The sequence below is a fragment of the Mchenga conophoros genome, linkage group LG12 (genome assembly GCF_057382185.1).
Source record: "Mchenga conophoros isolate Kocher_MC1m ecotype Shallow Benthic linkage group LG12, M_conophoros_male_GT1.1, whole genome shotgun sequence".
Taxonomy (NCBI): Eukaryota; Metazoa; Chordata; class Actinopteri; order Cichliformes; family Cichlidae; genus Mchenga; species Mchenga conophoros.
In genome coordinates this window covers 24,807,175-24,834,632 of record NC_140537.1, presented here as the reverse complement: position 1 = coordinate 24,834,632, position 27,458 = coordinate 24,807,175, and the positions used below count along the sequence as shown (strand labels likewise).

The window sequence follows — 27,458 nt, the reverse complement described above, 5'->3', positions numbered from 1 at the left end:
CTGTGGTACATTTTGCAACAGCCTTGGGGGGAAAGGCCCACAGGAAAACCATCAAAGTGAATACCTTTACAAATATATAATCCAAGGTAAATCTATAAATAATTTATTAAAGTCTGCAAAGGCGAATAAGGTGAAAAAACATAATGAACAATATTGTGACATTTACCAAGCATCACCTCTCAAAAGCTCATTCTCCTCCCTGAGGTGCACAAAATAAAGGCCCCTTAGAAAATAGCATTGCAGTGCTGTTCCATCTAGAATTAAATATTCAGGAAACCAAAGGATCCACAGATACAGATCTGTTACAATATCTTTTCTGATTCCTCTACACTCGTCATATAATGGAGCTATTTTACAGGATTAAGAGCACCCTATAGTGTAAATGCCGTTTCCAGGTAATCTTCTTGTATTCCAAGACAATAATGTCAAATTCTGTTTCATGAACATCAGGGTAAAATCCTTTTACTGACCCAAGATAACTAAACCCTTGTGATGTACAGGGTTAATGTCATCCTCCAGAGCTACAAGCTTTTCTTGTAAGAAAATGATCCAATATATCTCTACTCAAAGATACAAGTGAACAGCGGCTTGGTATAAGTAGAATATTACCTTCACATACACATGTGGATGTATTATTAGGCTTTTTTTTTTTTTTTAAACAAAGGTGTGCCATGGAAATTTACAACCTGACTTCCACTAAAAGGTGAAAATAAATTCACAGAAGTACACTTAAAAAAAAAAAAAAAAAAAGCATACCTGCAGTCCTAACTCCAGAGAGACTTTGAGAAGTGTTATATCAGGCAGGCTGTCCATGAGCGTGGCAATCTTAAACGCGTCCTGCGCCAGTTTGAAGATGTGAGACGAGGAGTGAATGTTTTTCTGGATGGACTCCAGGACCGTCTCCAGCCTGCGACTGTCGCCTGTGGTACAAACACAGAAATAGTTTATAATTGCACAGAAATTACTGCTACCCCTACCTGTATACATGCAAACGCATGTGTTGTGTTACTAATAGTACGTCAACATTAGGAAAGTTAATGGCGGGATCTGTAATTGTGCAAATATCTGTGCACCTTTGGCAGCAGTGAGCATGGTAGAGGCCAGCTCACACTGCTGGGACTCTATGTGGCTCAGGGTGAACCAGCGCGGGTAGCGGTTGGGCACTACGGACACGATGTGGTGAGGTCGCGACAGGTCACCGGATGATGCCGTCGACTCCAACACCGGCAACCTGACGGAGAAACAGACCCACAGCACAATTATTAAAGATATTCTGTGGAGAATTATGTACTTCAATTAAATACATAAATATTAAGTAGAGTCTTGAGCCACCCCTTATTTCTTTATAGTTTGCTTTCAAGAAGCCAGACTTTTCTAAAGTGGTCTTGAGCAATATTTCTCCAGGTCTCCAAGTTTTTCTTTGGACACTGGCTGCTTTTTCACTCAGATTTAGTCCATCCTTATGCCTGAATATATTTAGAGGAAACTAAGCAAAGAGCAGTATTTTTGTAGCAACAAAATAATTTGCAAAAAAAAAGTGTCAAAGGAGTACAATATGCCTTTAAAAATGATGAGGAAACCAGACAAGTGGAGAACAATGGAAGAAGCAGTAGATGAACACTATCATCACTGACACGAGACCCAGAGGTGGGTTTTGGGCAGTCACCCAGTCAAGAAGCAAGTCTTAAGGAAAGGAAACAGGGAGAAGAAGTGGAAGAAGAAGTGGACTGAAAAATCAGTGGCAACAGGTTTTATAGAGCGATGAGTTTCAAATCATTAATGGTATATATGGAGGACAACAGTGTCTACAGCCATCCGTAAAACATGTACGAGGCTCTGTCATGATTTGGGGCTGCATTTCAGCCAGTGGTGCTGGGGATCTTATCAAAAATGGTGAAATTATGAACATAGAAAAGTACCATCAGGTTTTAATCCTCCATGCAATAGCATCTGGAAAGCCTGTAACTGACAACAGCTTTACTTTTCAGCATGACGATGATCCCAAACACGCTGCCAATGCAATAACAGCATGCATGGAATGAAAAACAAACAATGGGAAACTATCAGTCATGGACTGACCTCCCCAGAGCCCGGACCTTTACTGAAACAGTGTAGGATCATCTTGACAGAAAACGGACCAAAAGACAGCCAACATCCAAAGAGGAGCTTGGAATGTCCTTCAAGAAGTCTGGAGAACTAAGTGTATTTCAGTTAATTAAGAATATTAAACTCAAAAACACAAAATTAAAGAACTACAAGAGTGAAGAGAAATTAGACAACAAAGGTCCGTGAATCATCATCAATGAAACCCCTTTTTTCCTCCATACTGTAACAAGCAAACAGAATACTGTACTGAGAGAAAAAAAAAGGGCTTCATTATGAATGCCTGAAAGTCACTTCAAAATCAAAATGACTTCAGTCGACACAGGGGGATTACAGTTAGCCTCTCCCAGCAATTTACTTTCAACCTAGTATTTAATCACCTAGAAACCATGGTATAATTAGTATTTTCTTCACTCTAATTGGTCATAATGAAGTCAGAGCCGTGCAACACCTGCTAGTGGATGGAGGAGCTTCACTAGTTTCTGTCTCTCATTATAATAATACTGACAGGGCCAAGTCTTCACAAGAGCCACGAGCACAACACAGTTACCACTGTGGCCGGCTCATCTCCTATTCTGCTTCACTTCTCTTCCCTCCCACCTCAGTTTCAAAGGTCTTCTTTCCTTCAGAAGACAGCGCAACCTGGCCTTCTCTCAGCCAATCACAAAGCTAATTGAGTCCATGGGGAAATTAAGGAATTCACCTTCTAGCCCCGTAAGGCTGGACACACATCAAACAAATACCAACACACATCAATGAAAAAACCCAGAGCATACACACGCACGCGCGCACACACAAGATCAGATACACACACACACACACACACCTGCCCTTTTGAAAACACATCAAAGCAGCCCAGTAAAAGCAATGTAATGCTAAATGCCAGTTTCAATTTCAGAGCAAGGTGCATGTGATACCGCTGCCACCCGAGTAAAGGCATGTACAAAAACAGCCTCGTCTTCGCTCCGTTTCGCCCAAGAGGGCACCGGCGGAGCTCGTTTCTCAGAGACAGAAGGTGTCAAAAACCCAGTTGAGATGCACGCAAGTGTGAACGCTGACACTTGGTGCAAAATGGAGATGTTTGGAAGCCCTAGCAACAGCCGGATTCATTCCACACAAAGCTTAAGAGCTGCTAAAAGCTTTTGCCACACTGGGACCTTCTGGAAGATTCCTGGGGTGCAGCAAAGCAAAGCAAAAAAAAAAAAAAAAAAAAAAAAAAAATGCCTTGGATAAAGATGGAGGCCTCATCAACATTCCTGCTTTTGTTTGGTGTTCACCAGAGAGCCGAGTACTTGCATCGGATGGGTGCTTAAGGACCTGGATTTGCTGAAGAATACCTCAATGTAGGAGAGGTAAATGAACCCTCATGAACTTCTCCAAAGTATTCAATCCAACCACAAGTACAGTTTAATCCCAGCCAGCTAATATAATTAGTGCAAAATGCTGCACATCTAAATCCAACACCAATTTACTGTGTGCTTACAGTATAATAAAAAACTGTAACAAACGGTTCTTTACAGGTTTGCCATGGTTTGAAGTAATTGCGTATAAATATATTATCTAAAAAGAAACAGAGTGATCGGTAAGAGGCAATCAATTCCTGTGAGGGTCAGTGAGAAGGGTTTGTCGCTCTGGTGTCAAATGTCTCCTGCGGCACTGTAGCACGCTGTCACATCTGAAAGGGGCAGAAATATGCAATACAGTCAACGTGGAGGCAGCTGGCAACAGATTACAGAAGAGGAGCCTGTGACGAGGCAGTGATGGGTAAACCAGCGTTTAGGGTCACACATTCACGTGCCCATGTAAGAAGAATGAAATGCGTAACGCTTTGCAGAAAAGCTGCAAGGATACAATGATAAAAAGCAGTGCGTGCAGGTTTTACCTAAATCCTGAGGCCCTTTGGGTTTCTGGTCTGCATCACCATGACTACTGACCTCTTTACCTCTTTCTCTGTTCCCCCTTTGACTGTAAACACCCTTCACTTCCAGAATTTATCAAGCGCACATCTATCAGCTAAGTGACACATCCGGTGGAAGACCATACACAAACTCCTGTGGGATAAAACCTGCAGAACACCTGGCAGCAGGGATGAAGTCATACATGAACGAGATGAGCAGATATTTTAGCCGTCAGGAGCCTAGGATGCTAAAAACGACATTTGCTTTGAGTGATGCTTTTTGAGGAACATGTTCTACATTAAAGTCATCACTGTCGCAGTCACATGAAAATCTGTGTTTAAAATATCATTCTCGAGAGGTTTGTTTATTTCCGTGCACTTGGATTTTCTGCAACTCACAGATGAGCATGTTTCTTTATATTGTTCAATAAATTTCATACAATACAATAAACACATGTGCATGAGCAAAGTGATTGCAAATACACTGCCTGTACGTGTGTGAGAGTTTGTGTAGTGGTGATTCTTTATAGCTTTGTGTGGACAGACAGTAAACTATTATATGCAGAGGTAGAAGGCAACAAGGGACAGACTTAAAGATTTCACTGACTGATAGTAAAATTGTATTGTATAAAACATTATATTTCAAAGGGAAATCAACCCATTACATTACTAGTATTTCTTTTGGCAGTGTGGTTTACGTCTATTTCTTTCACTGGGACCAGCACGATAGTATTGCGCTGTTTACATGTCCCACATCAATGATTCCCAGCATCTTAATCTGAAAGTCATGTAAAAAAAAAAAAAAGAGAGACTAGATAGGGGTTTTACTATGCAGACTAAAGAAAAAAGCCACCAAAGCATTGGGTAAGGCACATTAGCTGTTAACAGTAGATCTCAATGTCACACGACATCAGCTGATACGCTTCTGTGTGTCCTACTGAAACATCTAGAGGTAGGCGGATCTAACCAAATATCCATAGGCACATTTACATTCCAGGTCACAGTCATGATCAGTGCTTTATAGGTTTAAAGTATCGGTAATAGTATCGGTAATACTGGCCATGTATTCACTTGTTATCAGCTCTATACCAAAATTTGCATTATCACACAGCGCTAACAGAATCTCATATAGGGTATACAATTTAAACTGCTCTAACGTTCTGTCAACTGTTGCTCATGCAAGCCGCTTTGCAGCCCGCCTTGATCCCAGCTCGTCCTTATCATGCCACGTCTGACGATGTCATATCACCAATGCCTGCTGTGTTGTGCACCACAGGTCTTTCTCCTTCCCCCCCGTCTGGAAATAATAATCATCTTTGGAATAAAGTGGTCCCGACTGAAATGATGGCTGCTACCTGTGTGCACTGGTGATGTATCAGTCTCATCTTATCCTCAGACGGCAATCGTGATATAGAGTACTTTATATTCAAAGATTATGGATTATGCAGAGGATCAAAGGTTGTGGATTACAGCGAAGATCCAGAGTCATTAGCATTGGAAGGCTCATATCTCATATGGAAATCACATATGATAACAGGCGACTGGGATTTGTTTCTTTGGCTTCCAAAAGAGTTGAGATAAGCACCGTCTCTGGAGAGGCAGTGAGCTTCTTCTTCTCTTTCTTCTTCCTCTGTGGCTGCAGTCAAATTCTGGGCAGCCCCTGAACTAGTAGGCAGCTTCTCTGTTTTTGTGTTGGCCGCTAACGTCGAGCCATTGCACGGCATATGCTGCTCTTACACACTTTAATTAACCTCATCCAAGACACATAAACTCCCAGGCACTTTAAAATACTCTCATGGATATGCATGCACACATGGAGGCAGTCTGACTTCCTCTCATTTGCAAAAAAGCCGTTTTAAGAGCAACTGTGACAGAGGAGAAAAATCGAGAATGCAAGTAGAAAGAAAAAAAGTGTGTGAGAGAGAGTGTGTGTGTACAAGAGAGCGAGAGAGAGAGAGCTAGACTTTCTTTCTCTCTCCTTGTATCAATGATAGTGTTATAATAGGTCCATTAAAATAGCCCTGGTTACTTTACCTCCTCCTCTATATTTAACTGTCCACCGTCCCGTGGGAGCGGGAAGGTATATGCTATCACATTACACTACGCTACATTACACACATTCATTATGTGCTGAGTAGACACCCCTGGCTCCCAGGAGCACCCATAAGTGGCCGTATTATTCTAAATCGACGCATTCACGCCAAAGGAGTGAGGATGGAGGAGCGGAGGAGAAGGAAACAAAAAAAAAAAAAAAAAAAAAGGTGACGGGAAGTAGCAAGGGAGGGAAGGGAGTGGCTGACTCAGGGAAAACAGGCTTGGGACTTGGGTTTAGAGGGAATGGAAGGGACACACCAGCTGGATTTGCAACCTTGAAACCACACTGAGAAATCCAAACCATCTCGTTTTGGTTTTGTAAGTGTGTTATTTACATCCTGACGCCTCTAAATGGTTAACTGTAGAAAGGTGCAAGGGATGCGCTTCTTGTCTTTTAGTTCTCCGTTCGGCCAACTGTGACACATCACGAGAACCCGAAAAAGTTAAAAAGAAGAACAAGAATCGCTTCATTTTTAGTCGTTCACAAATCATTTGCTAGTTTTACAGTGATGGACTTCGCAAGGCTTAGGTTTGTAGAAACATAACAAACATCTTCCTCCTCTGTGTCCTCTCCCCGTTGGCTCGGCATATGCATGTGTTTGTGTGTGCGTGTGTGTGCATAAGTGTGTGCGTGTGTGAATCCTCCTCATTACAGCCACACTAATTATACTCTCATTAATGTAATTAATATTCACTGATCCAGCTCCCACTAGTCACAACATCAAAACACAGCAGCGCAGACTGATTAACGTACATACACATGTCCACATTGTCCACAGATGAATACACACAGGAGCTTAATATAGAGAGATCACACGGACAACGCACAGGCCAGCAAACAGCGTGGAATTCCCTTCAAAACACAGACGCACACTGAGCTGCAGACATTACAAGCTTTAAAGCTTGAAGATAAGCTTGCACAAATAGGAGGGATCTTAAACTTGAGGAGATTTTTTTCTCTCAAATCGCTTCAATCCTCACTCAGATTTTAAGCGAGGGTGACTAGGTCGTCTATGAATCAGAAGGTTGGTGAATCGCTGGCTCATGCAGTTTGCATCGTCATATCCTCGGGGAGGTTAGTGAACACCAAATCGCACGTTACAGCTTCAGACTGACGGACCAACAACAGCACAAATAAGAGTATCCCACAGAGCAGTTACGCCACATATTTTTGACACTGCCCCCATCTGACAACAGATGCTCTCTGCAGGTAGACGGGCAGCCAACGCCAATGCACTACCACAGCTGAACCGTAATTTCCCCACCAGTGTGTGTGATCGTCAGACAGTGCTTAGAATAGAGCGCTGTATGGGTGTGTGTGTGAATGGATAAGAGTGGCTTGTAGTAAAAAGTGCTTTGAGTCCGCAGAGTAGAAAAGTGTTACATGAGCATCAGTCCATTTTACCATTTATAAGCCGCACGTAAATATTTTATGGTTATACAGGATGCGAGGATACATCATATAGTGGGTTGGGGCGTGCATACCAATATTCAGCTGTTCACATATTAGTGTGCTGCACAGGTAAGCTCATTTGTTTTTCAGAAATCTGTAAAACACACTCAGGATCATCACTGAGTGGTAACTTAAAACTTTGTGGCCATGGATGCTAACATGGATGCTACTGCTTCACGATCACCAGTTTTTCTCTCCCACAACAGCTCCTATTAGAGCGTGGGGCACTGCTCCATCTCTGATTGTTTTACTCATTACTTCATAGGAAATCTCCAAAGCTCAAAAAAGTTTTATTTGAGAGTCCAAACAGGGCCTCTCTACATCTAGAGCCTTCTCCTCAATAGTCACCTTAACTACACCTGTAAAGTTTCATAGCTGTCCCTTGCATGTTTATGACACCATCATGTTGACAAAACCCATCCACAGACAGACATATAAACACCTGCCAAGCTTTGGTAATAGTTAAAGAAGGTGCCCAGGATCACATTCTGCCATGATGACATGGCACAGACGGAGACACACACACACACACACACACACATGCACGCACACACGCAGACGCACAAAGTGAAAACAAAGCGAGACCTGCTGTCACAGCTGGTAAAAATCTGATTTACAAGGTTTTGACATGATTACGGAAACAAGCCCACACAAACACAGGAGACCTACCGCATGGCTCTCAGTGCAATTTTGTACGCCAGTTCAGCGTCGTGAGGTAGGAGAGAGGTGAAGAGATAGCGGGCGAAGGTGTGCATGGGGACACTTTCTCTGTGGACGATCTCTCCGAGGCCAGAGTACGGACCAGCTGTGACAAAAAGCACAAGAAAACAATATAAACACACCGAGAAAAGTGGGTCCTTTTTAGCTATGGAACACACAGGAGGAAGAAGTGTGTCCTCAAGTTATTATATTTTATAATATATACCATACAATTAACACATTCTGGTATTGCTGCACATTAAGTCATTATTTTCCTGTTGCACACTGACGAGTGATTTATCTGGTCTGTCCCTCGTAGCCAGGAAGCAGTGAAGCCACGCGGCATTAAAACAAACTTTGACGTCAAAAACCATATGGCCGTGTGTGCAGCCTTGGCCTCACACTTTTCCTTCCCTCCCCCTCTTCCTGTGCTTCCCCCCTCATCTCTGGTGGGTTATTTTAAACCCCAACAGGCTTCTAAGCCACAGACCACATCACACAGTGGCGCGGCTGCAGTCTCCAGGGACCCACAGAGGCCTCGGAGCCCGGTGCTCTATTAGTAACGGAGCCAGAGGTGGGTGGTCGCGCCAGGGATGAGGCAGGGTTGGGGTTTGGGTGGGGATTGGAGTAGAGTTTGACTGGGCTGGGCCCTCAGGGATGAGCCACCACCGCACCCCTCCTCCTCCTCTTCCTCCTTCTCATTTTCCCATAACCAAACCCCATTCTGCTCTAGCTCCACTCCTGTGAATGTACACACTGGTGTGCGTGCACGCATATATGTGTGCTGACACAATACCCCTGGTGTTACTGTGTAAAGAGCTCATTTTGGTCTGGCCCAGGGCAGCTCAGCCTCTATTTGCACCACAAAATGAAAGGATAATAAATAGCGAGACAGAGTCAAAAGTGTTTTTCCTGTTTTAGCAGGAATGTGTAGGCTCTTGGTGTGTGGGAGGTAGAGGAAGAACAGGGAGGAGGTGTGCCTATATATAGATAGATTTAAATATATAGATATTATATATAGAGAGAAAGAGAGCTATAGGGAAATATGGTGAAAAAAAGTAAATTGTAAACAGGTTACACTTATGAAAAGAGCTTTAGACTTTATCTCTCATTCACCCATACAGCATGCTGGAGTTCAGTGCTGCCTCAGCACACTTTATCATGTGGACAGGAGGAGCACACACCCACTTGACCACGTTGGGAGCAACCATTTAAATGTAAATTTAAAAAAACCAAACCAAAACAAAAGTATAGTTGGAATATATTCTGTTATCTCTCTTACCCTCCAGCAAGAAGACGGCCTGTTTACGGAAGATTTTGACCAGGGAGTCGTCCAGTTCCACTTCCTGCAGCTTGGCCAAGAGCTGCTCTTCATTGCGACACACCTTTTCTTGAGCATACAGCCCATCGGGCATCACCCGCTGCTGGCCTAGGCCGATCAGAGCGGTCTCCACGGCCAGCGCCACGTACGATTCGCCGTCCCCCAGCAATCGTTGCACGGGCATCCGCTGGAGGTCCGCTCGGCTTACAACGCTGGAGCAATCTATGAAGAGGGAAAAGGAGAAGACAAAGAGGCAGATGAGAAGAAATGAGTCAGCATAAACTGGCTGGGAACGTTTGTGTAATTCTCTGAGGCGCTGAACAATAGAGGAGTCCGTCTCCTGTGAAAAACACACTGTGTTCGTCACACAGTGCAGGTCTTAATCCAGTGACCACCCAAAATAAAGATCGACCCCTTAGGAGCATTCCTCTGTTCGCTGCTCTTCCTCAGAGGAGTGGGCTATTTCTGTAAGCAGGAGACGCACCGAGGGACGGAGCAATCGCAGCGAGTAGGCGAGGAGAATTTGAAAAACATGGTGAAGAATAAGACAAAGAGAGTGAAGGTGAAGCTACACTTAAACTATGCTTTGTATAGACTAAAAATTACTCCACTATAATCGATGAGATAGAAATATACATGGAGAGTATAAATTTCCTATCTCATGTTAAAAATCAGTCCTATAGAATTAGAACAAACATCTGTGCTAAATTACACAAAAACATCTGTATTTTCATGACTTGTTTGTGTGTAGTAGCTGATTTTTCCATGTAGATACATAAAGACAGACACATGAATCACTTTGTAAAAGGGTGTGGGATGAATAAAGAATACGATAAAGTCGCATTTTGATGTGTGTGGGGGGTTTTTTGTAGCTATTTAAGAGGCCAGTTTCCATAAACCAGCAGTACCTGAGAGGTCTAAGCAGGTGTTAGAGCCCTCCTCGCCCACTCGTCCTGACTCTGTTAGGGTGCTGAACAGGGTGCCAATGGGATCCAGGGGATGCCCCACCCAGCCCTCCATGTTGGTTATGGAAGTGTGGCCTTTATGGAGCAACTCTAGAAAAGGACAAAGCAAACGGGGACACGTCTCAGTGCAAAAACTGACAACATCTTAAAGTAATAATGCACATCATTAGCCTCTGCAAGCTGAACAGCATATTAACACATATACACACAAATAACCACTGTCTGTCCCAGCAAGACCTCATCTTAATTCTTCCACCCCTTAAAGTGAAATGCGCAAGGGTATGAAAACTAATATGCACAGAGCTGTCATCCATACCTGATTAAGAAACAGCAGCGATAGGCCCCATAAACTACCAAAAATCAATACAGACCATATCTCAGCAATGGCATGAGTATTTGTTATTTTTCAGTACCTTGCATGAAGAGCTCATCTACTCTGAAGTTTGGCAAGAGTAATTAGATGTTTAGAAGTTACACTTTACGGAGGCAAAAGGATTCACAGGAACTGAAAGCATTTCTGGCTTGTTCCTTTTTAAATTTTCCTTTGAGATTATTAGGCATTATATATGATATCACAGTGAGCTGGTGTTGTTTGTAGGTAATTAGTGAGTTTCCAAGAATGGTTTGCTGCCAAATTGGATTCTGAGAATAAAAAAATAAATAAGGCTTGAATACCGCAATTTAGTTTCACCTTTCTTGTGCCTACGAAAGTGCTCCAGTTGCCTCTGCTGTTGCCTTCGTAACGTATTGACCACGGCGATGGCCAGACGGAGGGCTTCTCTCGGGTAACCGTGGGAACGCAGGGCGTCCACCCTGGCGCAGGCTGTTGGGACATGCTCTGAGGGAAAGACAGAAGTTTTAAAACCAGCGTTTTTCTCTCACCTCCTGGACAATCTCAGTTCGGCTCACTCTGTATAAATAACTTTTCTGGCACGTGCTCACTCACACCTCCACACACACACACACACACACACACACACACACACACACACACCTACACACACACACTCACCGTGCCATAAGGGCCAACCACGTGAGTCGAAGAGAGAACCCTCCTGGTTGTCATGGTAACAGTAGTTGGCGTAGAGGTCACTGGCAATGATGTGCTGGAGGTGTCGGTCCTGCCAGTGCAGGTCGCAGGCCTCGATGGCCCGTGTGAACACAGTCCTGTGGGGGCGCATCTCTGAAGGAGAAGGAAAGGTGAGGTGAGAAAAAGATGGATAACAGCCAAACGCTCGATAATTTGTGGACTTCTTTTTGTCTTAAAAGACAGCCCTAGCATTTCAATAGCTTAATTTTTTGACATAAGCATAATTGCTCCGCCCCAAAAAAAACAAAAAACCATCACTCGGAAGATTGGCAGCTTGATCTGGCTTGTGTACCACAGAAAATCTGCTGTGGTGTTTTAAAGCCGGAAAGCAAACAGCAATCTAAGCGGCCTCCTCTCGACTCCAGCAGACCGGATTCACACAGCAATTATGTGGGGCAGGAAAATTATTGTGTTTTTGCAGTTGTTGGGTTAATGTATGGAATTGTACTTCTCGTTGTTGAGTTGAGATTTATCGTCGACGCGGTTTTTCTCTGTTTCTTTTGTTTTGTCCATCTTGTAAGAAAATAAAATGTGTATGAAAACAAACAGGAAAAGAAAAAAAAATGGAAATCTGTTGTTTCATCTCCAGCACATGCGTGGCTCTTTTAGCTTGGAATTGCTGCCTGTGTAAAATTATCTTTTAGGACAAATACTGGATAGAGACAGACTGATAAGCGAACACACACATACGCCCACCCTGTAGCCAAAGCTCCTGAGCCCTTTCACAGTGAGGCAACAATTCTTTGATTTACAATTTTTAATTCATTTTAAATAAACCGAATATGAGTCACACCAATATGAAATTGAACTTCTCTGCTGACATCATGATTTTAAAAAAAAAAAAAAAACTTTCTTTTTTCTTGTTCATTTTTGAATCGATCGTTAAAAGAAAGCATCTTCTTCTCCTTGTCCGAATCAGGGTCACGGAGGGGCGAGAGGCAAGGCCGTGTTCATTTTGACAGCAAACTTGAGATGATTCAGTAAAAAAAATAAAGTGTAGACTTTTGTCGTGGTTTTACCAGTGAGAGTTGCTCCACACGATTTAACAAAGCGTCTTATTTGCCTTAACATCTAATGTGGAATGTGTTCATATGCCTACTTTTCTCTTCCTTCCAAGTTTTGACATTTTGTCTTTTCATGAAAAACAGAGAACCGTTTCTCATGGACAGATCAATTGTGTGCACCTAACCTCACTGCACCACAGATCACATTCCTGCCTTTCTGAACAAATTAATTAGTTCTTATTGGATCTCGTCAATGTGTTTCAGCATATCTTCTGTCCTTGTGCTTTGATTTCTATGTAATTATTGTCTGAATTACACAAAAAATGAAGGTAATTATTGGTCAACAAAATTAATTAGCTGGCCGCCGGGCAAACATACAGAGGTAGACATCCAGTCGCACTCATATTCACACCTATGGCCAATCAGCAATCAGCAACCTAGCCCCATCCCCATGTTTCTGAACTATGGGAACAGAGAGAGGCCACATAGACACGGAGAGAACACACAAAGGTTGGACTCAAACCTTGGACCAGGTGATGTTGCTAACAGCACCACCGTGAATGGACTAAATTTATGGGAAAGAAATTTGCCAAAACAGTTCTTTGGTTGCTCGCTATTCATTCCTGCACAACAGATCTTGGAGGTGCCACAGCTGTGACGAGACTCACCTCTCACCTGCTACAACTGCCAGACACGTGTCACGACCAATAAATACGTTATTGACAGACATACAAAACCTGTCGATGTCTTACCTTGGTTGCCATGGGCGCCCTGAGGCAGTGAGTGGGTGAGGTTGGGCAGCTCGTTGCCGTGGTTACCGTCCTCCCAGGGGCAAACGTCCACACTGTTCCATCTGCGCAGCTGGCGCAGCCATGATGACTTCTGCTCCGGTTTACAGTGGGGGTTCAGTACGATGCACATCCACAGGGCACCTGGACACACACACAAACACACACTTCAGTTACCTGCCATACTTCTCAGTTTGTAACAGTGATGTAAGCAATGAGTCATACAAAAGCCATAAAGTGTGTCTTTTGAGATTTAAAATACCTTTAATACAGATATCATGTGAGATTGAAAGCTCGGGGCTGTTTTTACACCCTAACACTGTTTCTTGTTCTTTTAGGAGCACATTTTACGTGCTGCCGCCATCTTGCACTGGAATACAAAACTCTGTGAAAACAGAGAACTTGACTAGTCCCGAGGCAACGCTGACTGCACACACATCATTTTAGAGTAAATTGGAACAAACAGAATATGAAAAGTGGCTATGTCTCTGGGGATACAAGCACAATCGGGGATTTTACTCTCCAGACTCCAAGAGATATGTATACACTCACATTGTGTGTGTGTGTGTGTGTGTGTGTGTGTGTGTGTGTGTGTGTGTGAGTGAGAGAGAGAGAGACTGTGTGTGACTGTATTCTACAGATGCATATGTGTGCAGACAGAGTTTGGGAGGAAGGACGAAGGCAAGGACATAGACAGAATAAGAAGGGAGAAGAAAACACGGCGGAGAACAGAGAGAAAGTGTAAAAAGGAGGGGGTGAGGGGAGAAAATGAAATGGGGGCGCGGATGATGTGGACGAGAAGACACGGGTGAGGACAAGTGAATGAGGCAAGGCTTTGTGTCTGGAGGAGAGGAGTAGCTGCAACTCAAAGAGGAGCAAGACAAAAGAGGGAGCGAGGGGGAGAGAGAGCGAGAGAGAGAGAGGGAAAAAGAGAGCGGCGCCAAGAGGCAGCATTTACCACACATCAGGGGGAGTGATAAGGACTTGGGAAGAAGGTTTTGAAGTGTGGACTTCAAAGAGACCGTGCACACACACACACTTCCAAAAATACGTGGGATTGAAACAGATGAGATCACTGCGCTGTCCTCGCAAAGTGCAGAACAAGACCAAAGGGAGAAAACGAACATCATCATCAACAACAAAAACAACAACAACAGCAGCAACCAAGGCATTAGAGAAAGAACAACAAAGACGCGGAGACAACACGGCTGCTGTCCTGGTGATGAGCCCGCTGGTTTTGTGGCTTGTGAGGATGTGCTTTGCTGTAGGTACAGCACGTCTGTCAGGAGAACTACAGGATGTATCAAGCCGAGCGAGAGCACGGCGAGCGGCACTCTGTCACATCAGCTTAATATGTAATGAGATGAGTCTGAAAACACTGCAGAGGTTATAACATTTAGGGTTTCAGCACGATGCATTAAATAGCTTGTAATTCACAAAGACACTTTTATACACCACCAGTCACAGTGAGAAAGTGACTGGGCTGTCAGTGACAAGTGTGTGCGGGACAAAAACAAAAAAAAAAAACAACACCTTTGTGTCGATTTTTGCTAAATCCGTCTAGGCAAAGAGGTGTGTGCACATTTATAGGACAGTATGTGCGTGTGCAGTGTTTCTCGCTCTCACCCAGCTCATCCCAGAGCTGTCTGTACTTGTCGGTCATGGTGGTGCCCTGCTGTCTCCACAGCGCCAGCCGAGGGTCTGCCATGAACTGTTCTGTGATCAGTGTTAACATCCTCGCTCCGTTGGAGTCACGCATCTTCAGCATCTCCCTCACCTAGAGGAGGACACAAGAGGGACAGGCCCGCGCACACATGTAGTTTACAGCAGCTGAGGAACAAAGAGCAGCGATAACACGAGCGGCACGTTGTTCTAACATCGTGTGCGCGCTGAAATATTCATGGCACGTACGCAGGCTTAAATCAATGAAGAACACAACTTTTATGCCTCGGGATGGCGCAAAACACATGTAGCACATTTAAAGATGGCCGGGCATGTTTTCATATCTACTGTGTGTAATCTGTTGATCTTGGTGATAGAGGTAAATACAGTGGCAGCAAACATTTATATTTTAATCTTGCAGCTACTGCACTTGTCAACGGTCAAATCAGGTTTAATGGTCGCATGACAAAATTCCTCTCATTCTCGTCGTGTTTTGTTTCCTTAAAACGCTGTTTTAAATACTTACTGTGCTTTTTAAATCCAGTTCTTGACACAGAAACGGAATAATCATTTATGTTTTCTAAATAGTTCTCCGATTTCACTTAGGGGTTTTAATATTCTGCAAAACTAGATGTCACAAAGAAAATCCATTCATTACATTACATACAATATGGCATCATTAAAAAAATTAAAAAGAATGAGAATCCAACTTCAATAAAATCAGTTACTAGAAGAAAAAAGTAAACATGTTTCTTTGTGCATAAACATAGTTTTCTCTTCTCTACTTCACTTTTCGTGAGAAGCGCTAATCACAAGAGGGACTGGTTTATTGTAAACTATGGTGGTCAGCAACTTCTTCTAGGAGGCATTAACACTCTTGGGTGTGCAGGAATATCAAATATTAATCTGATTTGCTACTTCTTTAAAGACAGGGGAGGGGATTTTTCAGTGAAACACCAGAAAAACAAAAAACAGTCAATTTCAACTTTGCAACATGTGCGGAGACAACACTCACGCACACACACACGCATGGACACTTGCAGTAGATTCAAAAGTTCAAATGCAGTGGATGTGTGTTTTAGATTTAAGGGGAGCTCTGCGTAAGCGCAAGTGCGTACGTGACTCTCGATGTGGGCGTGCACGTCTGTGTAAGCATATACGCGGCTGTTAGTGGGCGTGCGCGCGCACTGAAATGAATATAACAGGCAACAAAGAGCATGAAGCCGAGAGATATTCTAAAAGCCAGGCGGACTGGATGATAATGGCCTTGGCTTGCAGTCTTTACATAGCACACAGCGCATTAATGCTGGTCTAGCTCTGCCACTGTAATACCAGGTAACGGAGCGAACGGCACGTCTCTCATGTAATCATTTAATCACGGGTATAAAGGAGCATACAGCGCGAGCTTTCGCCTTCCGATACCTCTCTCTTTCTTCATCTTACAGTGTCTGTCCCTCCTGCAATTAGCTCCAGCATGACGTTCAGTGTATGTGCTCTCTGTATTATGTTGTTTTTACTCCTGCTTCTTATAAAAGTGCGCTAACATTATGGAGAAAATATTTATTCAAAGTAGCTGTTTGTTCTTGTGAGAAAGACAAAAGAGCAACGTGAACGTGTCCGTGACTGGCAGGGCTGGTATGTACTGTATGAGAGCTGGTGTGTTTTGTACGTGTATGTGGGAGTGTTCCTGGGTCTTGACCTTGCTGAAGAGCAGGTTGAGCTGCTTGCCCGAGCCGTGGTATCCTCCCTGGGACAGGAAGAGCTTGACCTGCTCCTGAACCTGCTCCTCATCCAGGTGCCAGCAGTTCTCATCATCCACACTAGCTCCCGCTGTGGGGTCCGGGGCCCCTACACACACACACACACACACACACACACACTTCAAATCTTAAATGTGCATAAGGCCATAACATTTTTTCCCCTCATTATCTCTTATCCTAATTAATACTATGGCATTTTTGGTATAGGACATTTGTGAATATATATTTGTCAAATAAAACCCCGTGCAGATTTTATATTCCAGGGAATGAGATGAAAGTCAGTTTAATTTTGTTCATGAAAAGCACAAAAACAGTGCACTTTGATCTTAGCAAACACAGTTAAAAGCTAAGTCTACAAAAAAAACCCCAAAAAAACATCTCTTTCCAAGTTCATTTGCCCTTCCTTTTAAGAAAAAGATCAAAAATATCTCCATAAATAGCCACGAAATTTAAAAAAAAAAAAAGACTGACAATGTAACTCATCTTTCTACACCTTTATGTCCTATGACTACAGCAACCTGCAAGTGCACTACTCGTACTGCAGGCAGCAATGTGGTGTTTTGTTTCTATAACATTACCAAGCACACATCAGCAAAGCCATTTAGCTATTTGATCTTAACAATAGACAAACTTGCCACCATTGCATTTTAATAAAACTAATTTTAATATAACATAACGTCATTATTTCAGTGCCGCCCTCAATAATTAAACTGCATTACCGATTAAGCAAATTAACTGGTTTCACTGAGATAGATTTTTGTTAAAAGCATGCAATAACAAATTGAGTTTTAAAGATGTCTTTCCGAAGACTCGCTGAGGAGACGCTCAAACTGAGAACCTGAACAGGAGTAACTCTGCTAGCAAGAGTTAGTTTACATTTCTAGAGCTATCGATGGCTCATTGACAGGTCTCTTCATTCTCAAAAGACTCTGTCTCTTCTGTTCTCCGTCTTCTTTTTTTGGCCCTCCTTCTCAGTTTCCTTTGCTCAAGTCTGTTTCCTGTGTCCCGTTATTTTTGGACACCTCCCCATAACTTCTTTTTTGCTTCCTTCATCACTTCTCCAGTTACAAAGCAGCAACACACACAGACAAAAAAAAAAAAAAAAAAAACGCATCCAGACTCTTTTATGCCTTTTTGTGCTTCTTGGTTTCCTTGGTTTCTCTTCCCGAGTTGTTTGCCCTTCTATTTGTACCTGCTGCTTACCTCTTCTGGGTAAGCAGTAAGTACAGCATTGATAACAAGAGATAAACAAATCTGTCTAGTAACCTCTTGATCTGTATCTCTGCATTGTTATATCTCTCTCTCTCTCTCAGAGGTAAAGAAGAGCTCTATAGTGTTGATTGCAGCCACAGAATCTCTGCTTGCTGTCTGGCTCTTATTAATGAGTAACATTGATCCCGCCACACTTCACCTTCCCCTCACAGTCAATACGTGCGCACGTAGAGGCTGTTAAAACCCACATGCGATCTTAAACATGCCCATTACCTCACAAAGACACTAACACACAGGTTTCCTCACCGTGGACCTGATTGATCTCAGAGTTCTGTGACAGAATCTCGTCTGCCAGTTTCTGCGCAGTAGGCAGAACCTCAGTGTGGTGGACTGATATCAGATACTGGACGAACTTCTGCAGCTGGTCTCTGCTCATCTGGAAGAGGGTTTCCGAGATGGGCAGGTGCAGCTTGACCTGTTCCGGTTTCCGTACTCTGTAAAGCGACAGCGCCACTACATGGGCGCAATAGAAGATGTCCTTGTTTCCACAAGTGCACGTTACCGCCGTGATCTTGCAACGATCAAAGCTCACGCTGACGCTGCAAACGAGCTCCGGTGACGAGGGGGTGGCGGGGTCCGTCACTGTGCCGCTCAGGTGGAAGCCTGAAAATGTTAGAAACAAAAGAGAACGTGCTTTGTTTTAGGAACGTTTTTGTTAAATCCTTCATTGTTTTCCATTTGTCTTTGCAACTAAAACAACAAGCCAAGCTACAGAAACAGCAGACAACTAAGCAACGTCTTATATAATACAGGGACATAACCACCATCAGCCACTAGTTAACGGTGCTTACACTCTTCTTTGTAGAATTGGTTTACTTTGGAGGGTTTTTAAGCATGAAAGGTCTGTTTAGGGTGATGCTAATAGATCTCAGCTGGAGATGGTCCAGGTCCTGTAGTCCCAGACTATGACACTACCACCACCATGTTTGACTGTTGGTATGTTGTTCTTTTTATGAAATACTGTGTTACTTTTGAGCCAGATTTAAGAATATACAAATGACCACAACTGTTAGTATTGCTGAATCATGAAAGCTGACCTTAACTGAGACAAGTAAGGCCTGCAGTTCTTTAGATCATACGCTGGGTTCTTTTGTGACCTCCTCGATGAATCATCGATGCACTCTTAGAGCTCATTATGGCCATTCTTGGATAGGTTCACCACTATTCCAAGTTTTCTCTATTTGTGGATAATGCTTCTCACTGTGGTTTGCTTGAGTAAAAGGGGCTAGTCTAAGGTAGCCACATGAGGTAGTACAGCGTTTGAAGCTTCTGCATTGGATTGAGTTTTTAGTCAAGAAGGTTGCTGCTTGGTTTACAGATCTACAGACACACAGAGGCAACAAGACGTTTTGTACTACAGCAGCTAGTTCACCAAGTGTGCTCTTTAATAAATGACACTACTGTGCACATTGTCTACAAGAATGAATAAACTTAGGATGGAGTTATGTTAAACAGACTCACTCGGCCGCAGTCACCTGCCAAAGGCCCCATGTTCTCTTATCAGTATGATCAGGACCAGCTGCAGTCTACTACCATTACTGTGAGTGAGAGTAGAAGGGCCTGACAGAAATCTAGATGCAGGAAACTGCTGATCCACGGCAAAAGGAATTGAGAAAGAGATAAGGAAGTGAGCAGCGTGCTTGACTTTTCCAGTATGAATTATACAGGCTCTCATTTGAATATAATGTTTGATCTTGTCCTGACTGCACCATCCAGAGGCGTGGCTAGTCATTATTCGAGAATACATATGAATGAACCAGGTGGGGGTTCCCAGCAGTGGCCTAAAACACACACTTATGAGCATATGAAAGAGACACACATATGGGCACACACACACACATATTGAGGCACAGCGTGCGATCATGCATTTATTAATAATGGGAGTGGTTAGCAGAGGCCAGGAGTAGCTTATGAATGCATTTATGCGCTCAAGAGAGAACTCTGAAATTCATGTGGACCATGCAAAGACATACATATGTTTAATATGTTTATCAAAGGACCGAGCGCGTACATAGATGTGATATCAAGCATGTATTAACGCATATATCAAAGTGTTTTCTGGGGCTCTATATTTGGTATGAAGGGAGGGGCAGGAGTTGAATATTTTATAGGATATAGATGGAAATGAGTGGAGGATTATTCAGGAAAGCTAAACAGAGGTCAAAATAGACACCCTTCTTTCTTTGTCCTCAATGAGTGGAATAAGAAAGCGGGTGACTAAAATAGTGATAATGTGAAATGTCAGCATTGTCCCTAAAGCAGCTTCTAGAAAAGCATAGTTGGAAACTTCATTTAAATATCTTGCATATCACAAGGCTGTCAATAGCTGTTGTCTTACAGTTTTTGCCAACAAGTTTTAGTTAGTCCTGCATCTAATAGCATTTCATACTTGGTGACCACTTTCATTGGTTTATTCCTTCTTTTTAGCCAACAATTTCAAGCATTTATTTATACATTTATATCCTTTCAATAGTTACTATTTTAATGACATGGTATGCTTTCAGCTAGTCATTTAAAACTCTTAATTCATTTTATCCAGACATTTTAGTTTGTTTATTTCACTTTTATCTCACCATTTCAACTGTTAATCAATACATCTGGCTAAATATTTCAGTAGCAAGCCATACCATTAGCTTCTCATTTCAGAGTCTTCATTTAAAATTTTACTGAGCTAATTTAAATGTTTATTCATTATTTTTAGTTAACAATTAGCTAACAAACTGTGGATACTTTTCTCAATATTTAAGCTGTTAATACATTAAGGAAACAATTTCAATTTCAACCAATTTTTTAAACTATTAATTTCAAACTTTTTATTAATTTAGCATTGAATAGCATACTTAGCATAGCATACTTTGACTTTTATTTGTTTTAACAGTTAGCTAACAATGTCACTTACAAGGCATGCATTTGGGTAATCATTTTAAACCACTTTAAACGGTTTAGTTATAGTTTAACAGTTGAAATAGTGAAAATAATCATTTTAACAGTTAGCTAACAATTTAAATTACAAGCCAATTTAAATTATTGTTGCTTAACTAACAATTTTATTTCTTTATCTATATTTTTAGTTAACAAACTTAACTTCTAGCTTTACTTTGAGTAAACTTTAGATAACCACTTCACGTGTTTATCTAAACTGTGAATAAACTATGTGTTCCTATTTATTTTGACTGTCTGTTTTCTGCTTCACATCCATTAACTTCAGTTAGCAGTTAACTTTTCTTCTCAAGCCTCTTCAGGCCCCTCCATTCTTAAATTGCTTTGAATTCCCCCCCCTTTTGGATTAGTTGAGCATTTGTGTCCATTTAATGCTTGTTCCCTTGGATGAGAATAGTTGCTATCGGTTTTATGAGACGGATGCCTAATATAAATCTATCAATACAACATTCAAAAAGCTCTATCAGCATGAATGTAATTGGAGTTTGTAAAACAGAAAGAGCAATGAATTATGATATTTACCCTTTCGCTTAGCATTATCTGCAAACTAAGAAATGCTGGCTGCAAAAACCTAACACTGCACAACACTGCCATGGAGATATGCGTTTCCATTCTGAAAGCCAGCTGGCAGAGGAAACACATGTTTGTTAACAATATCCACAGTAGATTGAGTGTGGATCAAATATGGCAGCCACTCGCATCTGCAGTGATCAAAGCCTATATGTCTCCAGCTGTGGGAGACTCCAGCACTGAGACAATCTTAAACTAGACAAAAACGCTGACATGGTGCACCTGGTTGTAGAGCAGAAAGCTAGCTTATTAAGCTGTAAAAAAAAACAAAACATACAAATGAGGATTTTGTTTGTAACTCTTGCTGCTACATTTAGTCTGTCGGTACGTGCGTGTGTGTGCGTGCACGCGGATGTCAAGCTTGTGTTTCGAGAGTGGCCCCTGGTCCACAGAGGGGGGAGAAAGAGAGAACATCAAAAACATGTGGGGCTTAGAGAGCCCAAAAAAAATGAACCTTTGATACAATTGCACACACACACACACACACACACACACACACACACACACACACACACACACACACACACACACACACACACACACACACACACACACACACACACACACGGTTGTAAAACCAGCTGCACTTTAAAAACCAAAACTATTTTTCTTTCTCATAGAGAAAATGAACAGGGATACTTTTTGGATTCAGAACACATGGAGTATAAAACACTGAACAGCGATAAAAGACTTGCGTATTTAAAAAGCTAAATTCTGTCGTGTTTCCCTTGCTTTAATAGGCATTCTCACTCTCTCCCCTTCCAAGCCCTTTTCATCCATCCACATTCCCACAGCTCTTTCTCTCTCACTCTCTGACAGATGGGTAGGTAATGAGTTTCGCCTTTCCCCGTCCAATCGTCTGGGCACCAAAACCTGCCCCCCACGCCAAAAATGCCCTTTTAATTTAGCCAAGCGCTGAGTACAGGGATATTACTGTTTAGATACACGCACTAGCACACACACACACACACACACACAAACACACCTCCCCTGACTCCTGGTTGGGTGGGTATGAAACCTTCAATGTCTCATGTGCTAGCTATTAAAGAGCCTGGTTTCCCCCTCACCCAGTCCACCCAGCTTTCCTCCCCAAGTGGTACTCAGGGCTCTTTTCTGTGCATGTTCAAGAGGCCAGTGTTGGCTTTCAAAGTAACCATGGCGGCCATTTTTAGAACAAGGCCTCTGTGAGGTTGCCCTAGAAACCCCTTCTGACCGCCCTGGTGAAATCACACTTGGCCCAAAACACAGAGGAAGCAGGCAATGACAGTGTGTGAAAGAGTGAGTGAGAATGTGTGTGTGTGTGTGTGTGTGTGTGTGTGTGTGTGTGTGTGTGTGTGTGTGTGTGTGTGTGTGTGTGTGTGTGTATAAAGCTAGCTAGCTTGCTAGACAGCTAAACAGACAGACAGATAGATATCCAAAAATGTCTGTGGACCACCCACACTCTTTGGGTGACCCACATCAAAGCATTCTTTCATATTGCACTTCGATCTTTCATTCTCAAATTGTGTAAGTGCAGATTAGCCAGTATGTGACGTCTTGACCAGCTATGACCACTTCTGCTTATTCCAAAAACAAGGGCCCCCCTGAAATGCCAGATTTGTGCTCTTATTTCAGGGAGGAAAGACCTGGGCTAAGACCTGCAGCCCCTTCAACGTACGTCTGCTGTGACGGAAGAATGCCACCTTTATATGCTCCCTATGAAACAGGATTTAGCTTCCCACATGAAGGCAGTTGGTGGGGAGAGGGGGTTTGCTTCGCTAAGCACAAAAGTGCCCAGTGTTCCAAAATCAGTGAACTAAATTAGATTGAGCAACATACATATATTTCCGCAATCAAATTAAGATTCCAAGTCAATGGAGAAAATTCAGGCCCAGCAGTGGGAAGGTCATTAAGTTTATTGGCTGAATTGGTCCATGAGTGACTGTCACCTAAATCTAATATGGCACCCTGCAGTTCAGACAGCACTCATCCTTTCTGTGTGTGTGTGTGTGTGTGTGTGTGTGTGTGTGTGTGTGTGTGTGTGTGTGTGTGTGTGTGTGTGAGAGAGAGAGAGTTTGTTTGTGTGTGATTTATTCTGAAAAAATGATGCATTTGAATGAAAAAACAAAAGACGACAAACAAAACCAAAAAAAAATAAAAAGAACCAAGATTAAACAAATGGGCCGGTATGAAAGCAAGTTAACAAAGGCAAAGAGGGAGAAACAGCCAGAGCAAATATTTAAGGCCCAGTCGCCTGCACAGATTCACTTTAGCCTTGCACATTAATCAAATTACCTCGTGGGCTGTAGACAGAGAGAGAGCAACACCTAAATCCGACTCTGCCCTGCTAGAGCTTCTCTGATCCAGAGGGGACCACCTGCAGCAGTGTGAGCTTTAACATGGGATCCTATTTTATGTTGACCAAAGATAGCCTGCTTAAACCTAACAGAGAAAAGGCTATTGGCCTGGAATCCAATCCATTTGGTCGGACTAAACTGAGAGGCCCTGCTGAAAGGAGATCTGAACTGCTACAAGGCTAGAAAAGGGACATAAACTGATGAACAACCCCCACCCTCTAACACGCCATCCCACCCACAGCTAAAGGAGCATTTCCTTCGTCGCAGCTCCTTGAACTGGCCCAATTAATAAGGTTACAAAGACGTACACAAGGCTATGCAGCATCTAAAAGGGTAGGTCTGTGTGAGTAACAATAAGTGCATGCGTGTGTGGTCCTATAAGGAAGAACCCATACAGAGACTATAAACAGACATCAGAGCTATTCTGCAGGAGACCTTGCTCCAGGCGTGCGTGTGTGTGTGTGTCCTAGGTATGGGACAGGCTTGAATAACACAACTGAGCTCCAGGGGCAGCCATATTCATGCCTTAAACCCACTGGTGCACCAAAAAAAAAAAAAAAAAAAAAAAAAAAAAAAAAAAAAGTATTTTTCCTCCCCGGGTGTGTTTTCATCACCCACACATTTACACATGCATATTTGTACACAAACACACACACAAGCTCCCAGTCCGAATGCTTATCCTGACAAGACACACATAAGCATAAATTAATGTTCTGAGATATTCTATGAATTTCAATGCATTTACTTCCGTTTGAGATTCTGACAGCAAAATCTGAATGTTAATCATAGGGACGGGAGGGAAAGTATACGTGTATGTCTGTGTGTTTGTGTCTACGTGCGAGTGTGCGCGCACGCTGACGGATGTGTGGGTGATTGGAGTTGTCATCAGCTGGCGGTTGAAATGACAGTCGACTACTGGGCTGCTGCCACTTCGTTGCCACGCGGTACATCAGGAATGACTTGCAATTTTCTAACTATCACTTTCAAAATGGATTCTAATTTTGCTGGATTGGGCCTGTCAGACAGAGATGGTGTTACTGCTCTGCTGACGGATCCCAAAGGTTGGTGTTCAAGAAAATGACCAGTATAGGAAGACAGTGAAGCCTCTCGTCATGGACGGGCTTGAGACAAGAGGAAAAAAAAAACAAAACAAAACAAAAAACAGTTTAAGGGATATTCATTAGAAAATGTTGGGGAACAGGGATAACCAGCTAGCATGACTCTATATAAAAAGATACATAAAAGTCTGTAAAAGTTTATTAGGCCTCAGTCACACAGGCCTAGAGACTGATTGGCCATCTGAGAACCACCAGTTGAGATTGAAAAACCTCCCTGAAAGGTCACCAGTATTTTGCATGAGGGATGCCAGCTTGACTGCAAATACTTTCAGCTACTTCCCACAGTGGATGGATCCACATATCGATTTGGCACAGATTTTATGTGACACAATCCTCCAGTTTATCTGGGCTTATGATGGGCCACTAGGAGAACACTAGCTGTTGGCATCCTGAGGCGTTCTTTGCCTTCAGTCAGACCAGAAAGCATAAAAAGTGAATGACATCCCACGACTTCAAGTGATGGGAAATGAGCAGCATAAACATTGTTGAAATTCCATGCAAACGACTGAAATAATCACTTATAAGAAGAATACAGCCGACTGACATATGATCAGATAGTAAATATATTAGAAGGCTGCTTAGGCGACCAGAGCCTGGAATGGAGGCAAGTGACCAGCAGTCAGCTGCAAACCTATAGCTGACGAGCAGATCATCTACAGTGTGTACTGAGCACAAAAGTTGCAGCTAACACATTTCAAAAGCCACAAATGTTCCTTTGAGGCAAGCATTTTCAATTTCCGGTTTGTGTTGCACTTCTCAGTTTCACTACTGCATGAAGACTCAATGGCAAGTGTTTGCAGTCGAGTTAGTGTCTCCCGTTCCAAAAATGGGCAACTGAAGCAAACTGCTTATAATCAAAGCAATCATAACTGTACACTTCTTTGCAACCAATTTCATCTTCTGACTACAAACAACCTGGTCAGGAAATACATATTTATCCCTAATGACCTGTGGTTGCCAGGAGGTCACTGACCAGTCTCTAGGCCAGGGTGACTAGGATTTTAGTAATCAGTTTCATAGTGACTACCATCAACATCCTGCAATCACTCACCAACTGGTTAGGGAAATCTACATTTTTTCCTTACAACCAGTAATTGCCCGGTGAACATGGCTGGCATTCAGACCTGTGTGACTGTGAGAAACTAAAATTGGGGTCTAACAAAACGTGCTATGTTAGTTGTATTTAAGTATTTAACGCTTAAGTCTAAAATTACTATTAGGTGTAATTTCACCTGTGTGGTATTGGGTGAACTGTTCCTTTAGTTGGTATCCAACAAATTGCTGTCACTTGATAAGTTAGCAGCCTGCTAATTCTGTCTCCCATCTGTAAATTAACTATACATTATCCCAATCCATGTGCAAGGTTCATTAGTGTGAATGAAATTACAGATGGCTGGAAATGAATGCGTGTAATTAGCAGAAGTCTGTCCCAGAAGACCCACGCAAGCTATAGATGAAGGTAAAGGGATCCATTGAAAAGCCATTGTTTGCTACTACAGCACTTGAGTAACTTTCTGGTGGGAAACCTATAGAGTAAGTTGAGACAGTAAAGCACTAGCCTTGTTCAAAATGAGCTGGTCTGTTCAGTAGACAAAGTAAAAGGAATAAATGGGGATTATTGAAAAGTGTGTTTTTCAGCTTTTATGCAAAATCTGCATGCAGAAACTCCCAGACTGACATGCAAAATAGATTGTAGATGCGTTTCGTTCACTTAATCTGAACTTTGACCCAGAAATCCTTTGGCGATAATGCAGCTTTTAGAAGTTTGTCGAGCCACTAAAGCTCAAATATTAAAATCGATAATAGAAAAAAAAAAGAAAAAAAAAAGAGCAAGTGTGGTTTAAATAAAAAAAGATTCTGTAAATGCAGCACAGCGCACAGACAAAAAGCCACTGTGAAAGTTAATGCTGCTGAAAGTGAACAGAATTTATTTGCATATGAAAATAGCTGGGCACTAATGGCACTGGACTGAAAACTGCAGCATGACTGCGAGTGCACATGCGTGGGTTATGTGCGTGTTTTTAGGTTCACTTCTCCACGCCAGGAAATAACCTTACTCTCTTTACCCTTCCCATTTCATTTGGAAAGTCACCCGACACACTCTCTCACACACACACACACACACACACACACACACACACACACACACACACAAAACCCCACCCCTTGACACACACTCATGATTCCTTCATGCATGCACGCATACTGGCTTCAGTGACTCCCTGCAGTCAACCTCCTTCTGCTCACAAACAGCCCCTCCTCTTTCCTTTTTCTCTCTCCAATAACTGACTCCTCCCCTGTTCCCCCTCCCATGACACGCACACACACACACACACACACACACACACACACACACACACACACACACACACACACAGAATGTTGC

At 42.7% G+C, this 27,458-nt stretch overlaps 1 protein-coding gene across 1 annotated transcript in view; it reads right to left on the bottom strand.

Moving 5' to 3' along the window:
• The window catches only part of LOC146562696 (zinc finger SWIM domain-containing protein 6-like), a 48,589-nt gene that overhangs the window by 4,220 nt on the left and 16,911 nt on the right, over positions 1-27,458 (bottom strand). The window contains exons 2-12 of the mRNA XM_085294722.1: positions 18,355-18,711; positions 16,776-16,924; positions 15,041-15,191; positions 13,379-13,558; positions 11,545-11,715; positions 11,224-11,370; positions 10,476-10,622; positions 9,529-9,789; positions 8,217-8,352; positions 1,074-1,231; positions 757-920 (exon numbers count right to left, since the gene is read on the bottom strand). Of these exons, the coding sequence (XP_085150848.1) occupies positions 757-920; positions 1,074-1,231; positions 8,217-8,352; positions 9,529-9,789; positions 10,476-10,622; positions 11,224-11,370; positions 11,545-11,715; positions 13,379-13,558; positions 15,041-15,191; positions 16,776-16,924; positions 18,355-18,711 (2,021 nt within the window). The remainder of the gene's footprint in view (positions 1-756; positions 921-1,073; positions 1,232-8,216; positions 8,353-9,528; positions 9,790-10,475; positions 10,623-11,223; positions 11,371-11,544; positions 11,716-13,378; positions 13,559-15,040; positions 15,192-16,775; positions 16,925-18,354; positions 18,712-27,458) is intronic.